Genomic DNA, 12,689 nt, shown 5'->3' with positions numbered 1-12,689 from the left:
GTTCTGTTTCTTGACCTAAGTGCTGGTGACCTGGGTGTGTTCGATTCCTGAAAATTCACCAAGCTGTATGCTTACGGGCATTTTTCTGTGCTGTGCTGCAAGAAAGAGTTAAATGAAAAGGTTCTACCAAGAAGCAACTGACCAAGCATGTGTCTCTTCTCTAGCCAAACCCAGGGCGGCGACCGGGTAGCGTGATGGTCCTGCACCGGTCCCTGGCTCCAGCCTTTGAAAAGTTCTGCCAAGCCAACAGTGGCCCTCTGCCCCTGCTGGGCCTCCGTGAGCCAGGCACGTGGCCCTCGCCTGCCCCAAACGGTGTCCCGGACCCCACGTAAAATGCTTGGGAGCGTCAACAGGGACCTCTGTGTCCAGCCACGGGGACCCTCCGTGCCCAGCACAGAGCCTCGCTCATGACTCACTCAGGAACGAGCTGTCCTCCCCTCCATTCCCATCCCTACCCCTGCTCCTGTCCCATGCCCCTGCCCTGGGAAAAATCTTGGGGATCACCCAGAAAGTTCCTTCCCGGCTGCAGAAATGTTGCTGGTGCCGTCACCCACCCACTTCATCACCCAGGCCAGAAACCCGTCCGCACAGCACGAGGAAGAAAATAAAAACTCTCGTATGAACCAGGCCCAGAGACAGCACTATTGACACTGTGCAGTGTGTCCTCCAGACTTAGGAACAGAACATATTGCGTCATGGCCCCACTGCCTGCTTCCACAGAAGCATTGCAGGGATCCCACATTGCTCCCACCGCCCCAGCTCAGGCTTGCATCTTCTCTGTCTCCCACTCGACCCCCAGAGCGACTTTCCCTATTTCAATCTTCAGCACCTTCCCGTGCCTTGCACCTCAGCCTGACAGCAAGACCTGTGCGGGGCGCCTGGGTAGCTCTGTCGGTTGCGCGTCTGACTCTTGATTTCAGCTCAGGTGATGATCTCAGGGTCGTGAGATCGAGTCCCATGTTGGGCTCTGCGTTCGGCAGGGAGTCTGTTTTTCTCCCTCTCCCCCTCTCCCTGCTCACACACATGTGTGTGCTCTCAATCTCTCTCAAACAAATAAAATAAAATCTTAAAAAAAAAAAAAAAAACAACCTGTAGTGACCTGGCCCTAGCTGAGGGTCCTCCCCCACTCCTGACCCTCCAGCCATCCCCAGTCCTCTCCCCAAAGAGAAAGCTTCTCAATAACATTCTGCTTTTATCTTTTTGTGGGCTCTAGGGTGGGAGCGTCCCTCAGAAACCCCATCTAGACCCAAGGTCAGGTCCTTATGTTTTTTCCTAACACCCCATGCTGCCTTCTCGGGGACTCCTAGAGCAGATCATCGCCCAGTGGGTCACATGTTTGATGCCTCCATGCTGTTCACATACCGTTCCCTCTGCCTAGGATGTGCTTTCCTCCTTGTGCGGCTGGTGAACTCCTGTTCATCCCTCAGGACCCAGCTCCAGCACCGTCCCCTTTGTGGGAGAGAATGGATTTCTCTCTTCTCTGGGTCACTCCTCTACCTGGACTGTTAACACTAACTGCTCTGTGTTGCAAGTATTTTGTGTCGCCAGTGCAGGATTGCATGCTGCTTCAGGGCTGGGCCGGTGATCCCTCTATCAGTATTGGCCCATCACCTGGCTTGTGCCTGGCATGAAGGAATGGCTGAGCAAAATGATTTTGGAGTGAATGAAGAATAGGCTTATAACCAGAATCTTTCAACTCTATGGAAAAGTTCCTTTCAGGAAAGAGAAAGGCCTCACCCACTGCTAGCGCTGGAAACTTCTTGAGAGGTGTGCCCTCTGTCCCTTTGGTCTGCCGGCCCTGCCTCAATGGCAGAGAGGGCGCCATTATTTTTGTTTTTGTTTTGTTTTTCTTGCTGGTTTGGCTGGTGTTGGGCTGAGGTTATAGAAAGTGTAATGGGGTGGGAGCAGGGAGTACATTATATGCACGCTGATTTATTGGTTTCCAATCTGGCATGATTTGAAGGATGCCAGCAAGGTGCCTGAAACTTCAGCTCCAGACATCCGCTTCACTCTCCCCTACCCTTTCAAACAGTGCATGGTCAGGGGCCATCTTGGGCCTGGGGCCTGTGAGCTTTCCCCTGTGTCCTCAGGACGGGCTGCCCCCAGTTCCAGAAGTACGAGTTCAGTGCCTGCGCGGGCAGCCTGACCTTGCTGGAGGACTACACGGAGCCCCTGGAGGACATGGTGGCCTTCTTCGTGGACTGCGGCTTCTCCCGGAAGCAGCTCTGGAGAAGGTGGGGCTCCCCAGAGGAGATTCGGCCCGCCACGGTCTCGTGGGGGCCTACAAAGTAAGGACACAATTGACAATGACTTGAACAGGTGGGGCACCCTGTGTTTTCTCGTGGTTCGGAGAACACTGACATGGGAGAAAGGAGACTGACGTGGCCCCAGCTCAGCCACTGCTAGGTGTGCAGCCCAGGTAGGGCAGCCTCCCTGAGCTTGTCCCCTCAGCTGGAAAATGGGATGAGCCCTGGGTGGCCTTGAACGTGGGAGTCAAGTCCTTACAGACCGATCGTTGCTGCTGTGTAAACCAAACCAGTTTGGAGTTTGGTCTGGCTCCTTTAACTCAGAGCATCTCAGTGGGCTTTTTGAAAATCCTCCTTGGCTCCAGCATGCTGGCTTCGGGGAGAGCGTGCCTGGCCGGTGAAAGGCCCCGGGGAGTTGTGGAGGAGCCTCGGCCAGCCCGTTGGGTTTCTGTCAGGAGAGCTGGGTCGTGTTCTCAGCCCACGGTGGCGCCTGGTGGTCGCCTCTCCGAGACCCTCGCCCTGTTGGGGGTCGCCCCCCTGCTGTGTCGCTGCGGTTCCACGTCAGCCACTCCTGGTCAAGGGGAGAGAACCAGATTCCCTCAGGCCGCTGACCCCTCCCAGGATGGCTGTGTGAAGCCCGAGGGGCCACCATGCTGGAGGGGTGGTCGGTCGGCTGCGGGTCTGTCTGTGGAGGCCTCAGACTGCAGATGTGGTCCTGGGCTCCCGGGCGCTTATTAAAATTTGCCCGGTGTGGGCTCCTGCCAGGGAGGCCTGAGCTGCTTCTGATGAGAAGCAATTTTCTTTTCTTTTCTTTTTTTTAAGATTTTATTTATTTATTTGAGAGAGAGAGAGTAAGTGAGGGTGAAGGAGAGGGAAAGAGAATCAGAAGCCGATTCCATGCTGAGTGCAGAGCCTGATGCGGGGCTCGATCCCATGACCGCAGGATCATGACCTAAGCTGAAACCAAGAGTTGGATGCTTAACCAACTGAGCCAGCCAGGCGCCCCGAGAAGCAATTTTCATGTGTGAAGTATGTGCCTGGGCGGTTTTCGCAGGGCAGGGGAGGGCGGGGGCAGAAGTATAGCTACTGGGGTGGGATGGGGGTCCCAGGCAGGGTCTGGCCCCCCCAAACACATGGCCATTTGCAGCAGGTACATCACGTGCAACCCTTCATTTAGACGAGGAACTTAAAGCCTGGAGAGGGAAGAGGACTTGGCCACATCCCAAAGCCAGCCTGGAACCCAGGACCCCCGGCTCCTGTCTGTAAAGTGTCACCGGTGGGGGTGTGATGAGGAAAGGATGCTTGGCACCGAGTGCTTGTCACTGCCCCTAGTGGGCGCTCCGCAGAGCCATCCTTTCCCCGTGACACCGCACCTAACCAACGGCTTTGGTTCAGCGTGGTCCCGTCTGGCCCGGGGCTCTATCCAAAAAGACCAGCCAGCCCTCCTGTATTCAGTGTTGGCCCTGAGGGGAGCCCTGCCTGTCCCCTGTGAAAGTCCCCGACCTGTGTCCCTTCCCAAGTGCTGTGATTCACACGCCAACCAGGCAGACACCACCAGCGTGCTGCAGGGGAGGGAAACCTGTCCCTTCTTCCCTTCGACGTCCTTCGGCGGGTCTCCTACTTAAATTGACGTGAGAAGGATTAACAGGAGAAAAACAAATTTAGCGTCGTACCTACAGGAGACCCAAAGGTGTGAGGCTCCAAGAAGTGACCAAAGCAGGCGGCTTTTGTGCCTCTCAGACAAACAATGAATTTGTGAAGGACTGACAAGACAGAGAAGCTCGGGCTTGGGGTGGTAGATTAGTGAGGAAGTCGCAAGGTTTGTTGAGAGAGCCCTCTGGGCCTTGGATTTCCCATCGCTGGTGATAAGGGTGGCTTCTACCCTCCTGGTACAGGGAGGGTACCTCCACGCGGGAGATTTATTTCCTGCTTTTCACGGTCGGGGGAGGGGAAGGGATGTCAGAATGTTTTTCTTGCCCTGGAGGTTTCCCAAGGAACTTTAATTCAAAATAACCAGTATGCCGAACTTGTGTATTTGGGGGTGGTGTATTTTCCCCCTCAGTGCCAACAGCAAGCCCTTCGGCAGTAGCCAAGACTGTCCGTGCCGATCACCATCCTGGCCATGTAAGCCCCACTGTGGCGACCAGAAACCATTTAGGGGAGAAAACACCACCACCAGAGAAATTCACGCAGGCCATCCCAAGGCAGGAGGAGCAAGGCAGGGCTCGATGGGGTCTGGACACAGACCCACACCCCCTGTGTGGGCTCAGGGGGCTGAGCAGACCCCAGTGCCTCCTGCGAGATCCTTTGCCCTTGGGTAGCTCTGCGTCTGACTCTCCCCGAGGTCTTCACCTGTGGTCCACGGGCCCCTTGAAGTCCGCGGAGAAAATTCAGAGGCCCGTGGAATTGGATGAAAAAAAAATTACCTTTTGATTGTCATGGCCTCAAACTGAAACTGAGCATTTCCTTCCATTCCAAACGCCGACAGCAAACTGCTGTTGTATGAGCAGACCCTGTGACTTTGCGGCTGCCCAAAGGACTCCCGGATATTTTCCTGTCCCATGGCAGTTCTTCCTGATATCTCAGAAATATCCTATATGTTGATCACTACTTCATATTGATAATGGTCCATCTGTCATCTTGTTCCTTAAGCTGTTAATGGAGCCTACATATCACTGTATCACATTTTTTCATAATCTGATAACCGCACTTGCAATATAATTGGTTTCCTTTGTAAACCTATGCATTTCCTCTTACGCAATTAGAAACTTTACTTGGAGTGGGGGTCTGTAGCTGCACCAGACTACCAGAAGCACGTACAAAGTGAAGGTTCTCTGTTTTAAACCAATCATTACCAGCAGACTTTCTCATTTCTATGTCACATAAAAGTAGAAGCTGTATTTTTATGATACTTGGACCCCCTCCTTCATTCAGCTGCCCTGAACTCTTGGTGCTCAGGGTTCCCATCTGGGTCAACTGTGTTTTTCAACATCTTTTCGGACAACAGTGCCTTGTGTCGCCATGGCTGGCTTTTGCTGCCCCCTGGTGGTCACAATGAGGCCCATCCCCGAGGACAAGCTGGAAAGGCTGGTGCAGGCCAGTTGCTCCTTGGGAAATAAGAGACAACCCATTCATATCGGTGACCCAGGTGAACGTCCACTCTCATTCATGATTCTTTTTTTTTTAAGTTTTTTAAATGTATTTGACAGAGAGAGAGAGAGACACAGCGAGAGAGGGAACACAAGCAGGGGGAGTGGGAGAGGGAGAAGCAGGCTTCCCGCAGAGCAGGGGACCCAATGTGGGGTTCGATCCCAGGACCCCGGGATCATGACCCGAGCCAAAGGCAGACGCTTAACGACTGAGCCACCCAGGCGCCCCTCATTCGTGATTCTGACAGCCACTCTTGAGCTTCAGTGTTCCTGAACTCCCCCGGCTTGTCCCCATCTTCCCCACGGTTCCCCGGGGGTCCTGGACAAGGCTCAGACTCCCGCAGCAACGTTCGGGCTGGGTTTACAGAGGCCCCTCAGGTTTAAAAGTGCCGCCCTTGGCAGAATAGCCAGCCTGACCCATTGTCTCCTGTGACCTTCAGGTGAACCTGGGGTGGAAGGAGCAGGTGGTAGAGGGCAGCAGCAGAGCTATTTGTCCTGGAACTTGAGCTCAGAGCCACCTCTAATCTGGGCTGTTGTGCAGTAGCCCTATTTGGGCAGGGGAGGGCTTTGTTCCAAATGTTAACTTGAACCGATCCCGGGCGTATTAACTCAGTCTGAGAGTGAGTGAGCAGATCCAAGCTTGGCAGCTGTCTAGGCCTCTTTGTGGTTCTCAGAGAGCCCGATGAAAGCTTGGGATTGGGTCTCAGGTGAGAGTTGAAGCTCGGCGTACCTGAACTCGCTCAGCCGTGCAACAAGCAGAATCAGACAAAGCCTGCGTTCTGTAATGATGCAATCAGCACTGGCCCCCTCCCTCACAGAAAGATCTCAGGACCACCCAAAGCAAAGTGCTTTGCTGAATCATTGAATTGTCTTCTCTTTAGTGGAGCTGGGGTGGGCCCAACACATCCATCTTTGCTGTCCTCATGAGCCTTCTGATGCTGGGCCAGGGATAGGGACGCTGTTGGCGGTCAAGCAACAGAGTTTAGGTCTGTGTTATGTGACTCAGCCTGCACCGAGATAAATGCTGGCTCACAAATGCTGGTTTGGGTCAGCAATCTGCACCGGGTGTTAGGCTGAGTGCACCTGGGGCTCCTCCAGCAATCACAGCAGGTGTCTGAGGTTCCGTGTTCTGAAACGGTACTACTCAGAATGGACTGGAAGCTAGCCAGTGACCTGGGTTTTTAAAGTCCCAAGTCCTTTTCTCCAGTCCCATTGACAGCAATCCTATGGCTAGAGTTTTTTTCTGGGAGAAAGAAACATAAACTACTCGACGTGTTTAACCTGGATGGGACCTACCAGGATGGGACACGCAGGAATTCCTTTTCTTTTTCCATTTGCAGAATGGTTGGGAATCAAAGATCTTTCCAAACCTGACTATGGGGACCCTGTGGTGTGTCAGCCAGGGGACGTCCCAGTGGACTTCTCAGATGATCGAGACTGGCCAGCAGCTCGAAGTACTCGAAGCCGTCAGCAGCTGCAGTACGTTGGGCTTAAAGGGGGCTATGACTATGACCCAGGATGGAAAAGGGTGGGTCTCTAGTTCTTGGAAGCATAGGCTTGCAGGCAGTGACTTAAAAAACCGAGCCACAGAACAAAATATAAAACATACAGATCTCCCAGGGCTGGGTCTCACCAGCAGCTTGTACGTTTTGATTAAACATATTTCCATCTGCAGAAGGCTCCCAGTTCAGTCCATTCTAATAGAAAGACCAATATTTAGCTTGACTTTCTGAGACATATTGAAGGTTGGTAGGGCTTTGAAAACAAGAGTGAAGGCAAACAGCACCACTAAACACTCCATTTCACGTGGTATTTTCAGGGTACAGTGGTCCCCCTTTCCCCGCAGTTCTGCTTTCTGAGGTCTCTTGCCCGCAGTCAGCTGCAGTCCAGAAGCAGATGAGCCTCCTTCTGACGAATCATGGCCTCATGCTACGTCACATGCCCTCTCCCCTCACTTCCTCTCATCACATGGGCATTTTTCATCTCACATCGTCACAAGAAGAAGGGTGAGGACAACACAGTGAGGTATTTTTAGAAAGGGAGACCACATTCACAACCCTTTTATCAGTATATTTTATAATTGCTCTATTTTATTATTAGTTATTGCTGTTAATCTCTTACTGTGCCTAATGTATAAATTAAACTTCATCATAGGGATGTACGGATAGGAAAAAACAGTCTATATACGGTTCAATGCTATGCAGGGTTGAAAAAACATAGTCTATATGGGGTTCAGTGCTATGCAGGGTTTCATGTGCACTGGGGGGTCTTGGAACATATCTTGATAAGGGGGGGACCTCTGCATTTTAAAGCAATACGGTCGGTTTATTTTTTTCAAAGACACAGGGTGATATTACAATGAAGAGACACACGAGGGCGCCCTAACCAGCTCACAGTAAGGTAGGGATGTGCTAGAAACCTTAACTATGGCAGCCCATTTCGTAGACACCAGAAAATTCTAGCCAGGTCAGCCACACTGGCACTACAAATCACAATTTAATGTTACCTTAAATTTTTTTTGAAAGCATTCATATAAATTTAGCTATCAGAATGGCCTCACGATAGGGGAAGATTATTTCTAATATAGCGATGAGGCATAAATGCCAAGATTCATGGAATTTTATTCATTTATTTTTTTAAGATTTTATTTATCTATTTATTTATTTATTTGACTCAGAGAGAGAACACAAGCAGGGGGAGCGGCAGGCAAAGGGAGAGGGAGAAGCAGGCTCTCCGCTGAGCAGGGAGCCCGATGCGGGACTGGATCCCAGGACCCTGGGATCGTGACCTGAGCTGAAAGCAGACGCTTAACCCACTGAACCACCCAGGCACCCCATTCCTTTGTTTATTTAATATTAAATGTATTGGGCACTACTATGTGCCAGGCATGGACCCAGATTTGGGGAATAAAATGCTGCATGAGATAAGATGCAGTTCTCAGGGACTTTGTGGTCATCTCTGAGTGTGTGTGCTCATGTGTGTTCACACATCCACACACATGTGGTAAATATTGTCCAGCACGATGGCGTCGCCCCTCTCCTGCCACCAGCCACAGGGGATGCGCTGCAGAGGAGAGCTCACTGCCACGAGCATCCCAGCGCATTAGCTCTGGCTTGAAATAGCACACCTGATTTGTAAATGAGGCCAAATGACATCATTGGCTTAAGGACGACCTTGAATATTTCTAATTTTACAAAAATCATGCGGTGGCTCCTGGGTGGCTCAGTTGGTTGGGCATCTGACTCTTGATTTCGGCTCAGGTCGTGATCTCAGGGTCGTGAGATCGAGCCCCATGTCAGGCTCTATGCTCAGCGGGGAGTCTGCTTCTCTCTCTCCTTCTCCCTCTGCTCCTTCCCCCGCTAGCGCTCTCTCTCTCTCTCTCTCTCTCTAAAAATAAATAAATAAATCTTCTAAAAAATCATGCTCAAACTTCAATATTTAAACTTCTACTAGCAGGGCACCAGGGTGGCTCAGTTGGTTAAGCGTCTGCCTTTGGCTCGGGTCATGATCTCAGGGTCCTGCGATCGGGCTCCGTGCTCAGCCGGGAGTCTGCTTCTGCTTCTCCCTCTGCCCCTCCCCCTGCTCATTCTGTCTTTCTCTCTCTCAAACAAGTAAGTAAAATCTTTTTAAAGATAAATAATAAATAAATAAACTTCAATTAAAGATAGACTAGTTGCTACACACCTCACTGCTGATGGGGCAGAAGTCTGTGTCACACTCTGAGCTGACTAGTCTGGTGTAGACCTGGCATTAAACTGACCCGTTGTAGATGCTGTCCAAAACACAGAAAAACAGTGATTGCATTCCTCAAAATCGGGTCGTGATCCCAGGGTCCTGGGATCGAGTCCTTCGTCAGGCTCCTTGCTCAGCGGGGAGTCTGCTTCTCCCTCTCCTCCGCACTCATGTTCTTTCTCGCTATCTCTGTCTCTCTCAAATAAATAAATACAATCTTTAAAAAAATGCTTCATGAAATTATCAGTAGGTTTTCCTTTTGAAGTGTTAACTTTGGCTTTCTGTTGAATTTGGAAAAAAAAATGTAACTGTTTTCTGTGACATCCAAGACGTTGTTATGGACTCAATTCACACCAATTCACACGGAGCCCCTTTTACGTGTAAGGTACTATGTGGGATTCTGAGATCAATGAGCAACGGTCCTCTTCTTTGGGAACATACAGCTGAGTAGGATTAAAGTACCCAAGGATAATAATGACACTGAAGAAAGCAGACGATGTAAATTAAGTAAAGTATGAAGCCCCTAATGGGCCAGGCACAAGGACATCAAGCGAGTGAGATAGAGTACCTGATTCAGTAATGCAAACCATCACTTACCCAGGGCTCACTCTGAACCACTTTGCGAAAACACTTTTATGTGCATTTTCCAGTTTAGCTCTGACAACAACCATCTGAAGCATTATCATTTTATAGTTGAGGAAACAGGTTTAGAGAGGACAAAGTCTCATCTCAAACTCTGTTTGGCACAGGAAAGCCATGTTCTTAATAACGATGCTAGAGTGTTTCACATTGCCCGGAATTTGGTACGGGAGAGTTTTTTTAAAGAGCGACATTAGACACCAAAGCAAAATAAAAGTGCCGTGGGAAAAATAGACACTATGTTCAGAGAGAGGTATTTATTAGCCAAGTGGAGGAAGGTGGCTTCATGCATCTGTAAGAGTTCAGTAAGTACTTTCTGATACCCATGGGATTCAGTTGATGGCAATTCCTATCTGTGGCTGGGCTGCCCGTCCCTTCTGTTCCCACACGCATCTCATCTTTACTTTCCTAAACATTGGAGGCACCTGTTTAAGTGGGGCTTGATTTAGCCATCAGCTAGTTTTTTTCTGATGTGGTGCAGCAAGCCATGTAAGGAGCGCTGCTGGCAGAGCCGAGGCCCGGTACCATCGTGCCCATCAATCGTGGGCTAGATGAGAATGAAGTGAGTGCTCTCAGTCCCTCCCGTTGTGTGTTTTAGAGACCCCACTGGCTTTCACCGGTGTACCGGGTTGCACAGTCATGACCAACCTGAAGGATACAGAGGCTCCAGCCCGTTGTCTTACCCCTGAGGGAATTCCAGAGGTCCATTGCATTTCCCAAGATCCTTTACACTACAGCATGGCATTGGCTTCAGCTGTTCAGAGGATTAGAGAGCTGGAGACTATAATTGCCGTAGACCCAGGTAAGAAACAAAGCGTTCTCACCTTAATGACCTGGAGCAATTCATCACTGGTGTAATGGTCAGTGAAAAAGGCAGCATGCAAACTACATGCATCTACAGTATGGGTTTAAAAAAAAGAGAGAGAGAGAGAAGAATGTATTCCTCTTTATTTAGCTAACACTACCAAAGAGAAGAGATTGCTATTTTATCCAGAAAGTAGGCATAGCCTTAATGTCAGGCTACTAGACTATAACATTTTTCACTAAATTATGGAAATTGAGACTTCATCCAATGAGGGTCAAGTTTTCACCTATAAGGTCATTCTGAAGCATAAACCTCAAAAACAATGTTAGAGTGACGCTTCAACATCCCCCTGCACGGTCATTGAAGAGCCGCATGTCTAATCCAAGGTGGCCATCAGAGGGCGCAGATGTGCACAGAAATTCAATCCATTTGCCCGCAAAGGTGCCAGAGAGAATGAAGGTTCAGCCTTCCCTGGGGCTCTCTGCCTCAGTTTCTAATCAGTATAACAGGAGAAATAACAACTAGACCTCATTTTTGTGGGGTGTGATAGGTAATAAGAATGACAACTATCATCTACTGAATTTTACCTTGGGCCAGGCGTGCGCTCAAAGCTTTAGCACATTTCATCTTAGATTCTTCCACTGACCCTATGAGGCAGCTACTACTAACTGCCTTTAACAGATGAGGAGACTGAGGCATAGAGGGTTAAGAAACTTGCCCGAGTCCACATAGCTGGTACATGGTGGGGGCAGACGTTGAATCCGCACCCACTGACTCCAAGGCCCACGATCAATAAGGGTTGGATAAATTGGAATCTGAGTTTACATGGTATATCACAGTCCCACCGGGCCAGTTAAAAGAGTGCTCCGGCCTCTGCTGGCTCATACCTTCTCATGGGCTGTGATTCTTGACCTGGGTGCTCTTTGTACTTTGAAGGTCTGGAGGAGGTGTACATGGTCTCCCTGTTGGCCCATCAGACCCCTGTTTGCCAGATATCTGAATAGATGGTGCTGGGGTCCCTGTGGAAAGCAGAGGGGTGAGGTCAGCCTGGAGAGGTCGAGCCTCCTGGCCGAAGTCGCAGCACCCAGAAAGAGCTGATTACAGTGACACTGGGATAGAGAACAGCGCCTGGGCGGAGTCATAGAGCCACCAAGCTGGGTGCCATTTTGTGTGAACTAATACCGTGGCCAAGAATCAAACAGTGCAGAATGGCCTTCAAAATGTCTGCTCTCTCCCCTGGGCTTGGGACCAAAGGTGAGCATAGCAAAACTTCCTTCAAAACTACAAGGCCTAGCTTTTTGATATTTTGTCTGTTGGGGTGTTCATTCATTCATTCTTTCGGCGGAGGGTCTGGTTTCTTTTGCACATAAACCCATAGTAAATTTGGGATCAATGCCTACCCCCGATGCCCCTTCTAGGACAGACACATGCATATATAGAGATGGAAGCTCGTGGCTGTGTGTACATAGAGCCTCTTACATAGGCTGATCTCCTGGGTGGATATTTCTTTTTAATTTCTGCAATACTTTCTCCCTCACAAACATTCTTACCCAGGCTAACAGCCCTTCCATTCAGCACAGGGGTTGTGAGGGAAGATGAAATATTAACTCTGCCATTAGCTCAGATAACAAAGTAAGTGGTAAGTAAATTTACGGCAGACTCGGCGCACCCCAGCTTAATAAAAATGACCCGGGAGGTCATCCACAAAACCCCCCTTTGGTGATTGTGCAGACTGTGTCTAGGTTTGAAGCATGAGGCACAGGGGAAAGGCAGATTTATGACTGTCCGATGTGCCAATACTGTCTATGAAGGAGCACCGTTAATCCTCAAGAACAACAGATGCTTTTGATTCCTACTATATTAAATAAGCAGATATAAGATTAATGGCAGTATACTGAGCATTGCTCACTGGGCTTAATAATAGAGCCACTCAGTCATTTTTGAGAGGACATAGGCTTGCATTTGAGGTGCCTGGAGAATAAGAAGGAACGCAAAGTTTATAGTGACGATGTTTGCTCTCATGTTAAAACCATCATAAATGATGAGCTCATCGACTGCTCTAAATTTGAAAAAGTTCTCTCTGCCCTCCTCTCTCTTTTGATGTTTATCACATCCTAT

At 49.8% G+C, this 12,689-nt stretch overlaps 1 protein-coding gene across 1 annotated transcript in view; it reads left to right on the top strand.

Moving 5' to 3' along the window:
- DGLUCY (D-glutamate cyclase) overlaps positions 1–12,689 on the top strand; it is a 41,822-nt gene that overhangs the window by 3,235 nt on the left and 25,898 nt on the right. The window contains 11 exon segments of the mRNA XM_027570382.1: positions 175–328; positions 2,091–2,209; positions 2,212–2,288; positions 2,724–2,820; positions 4,735–4,766; positions 4,769–4,840; positions 4,843–4,862; positions 5,237–5,394; positions 6,736–6,838; positions 6,840–6,874; positions 10,365–10,568. Of these exon segments, the coding sequence (XP_027426183.1) occupies positions 175–328; positions 2,091–2,209; positions 2,212–2,288; positions 2,724–2,820; positions 4,735–4,766; positions 4,769–4,840; positions 4,843–4,862; positions 5,237–5,394; positions 6,736–6,838; positions 6,840–6,874; positions 10,365–10,568 (1,071 nt within the window).

Source organism: Zalophus californianus, chromosome 6 (genome assembly GCF_009762305.2).
Source record: "Zalophus californianus isolate mZalCal1 chromosome 6, mZalCal1.pri.v2, whole genome shotgun sequence".
NCBI lineage: Eukaryota > Metazoa > Chordata > Mammalia > Carnivora > Otariidae > Zalophus > Zalophus californianus.
The sequence above is the reverse complement of the archived record's forward strand: the minus strand, read 5'-3'. Positions and strand labels throughout refer to the sequence as shown.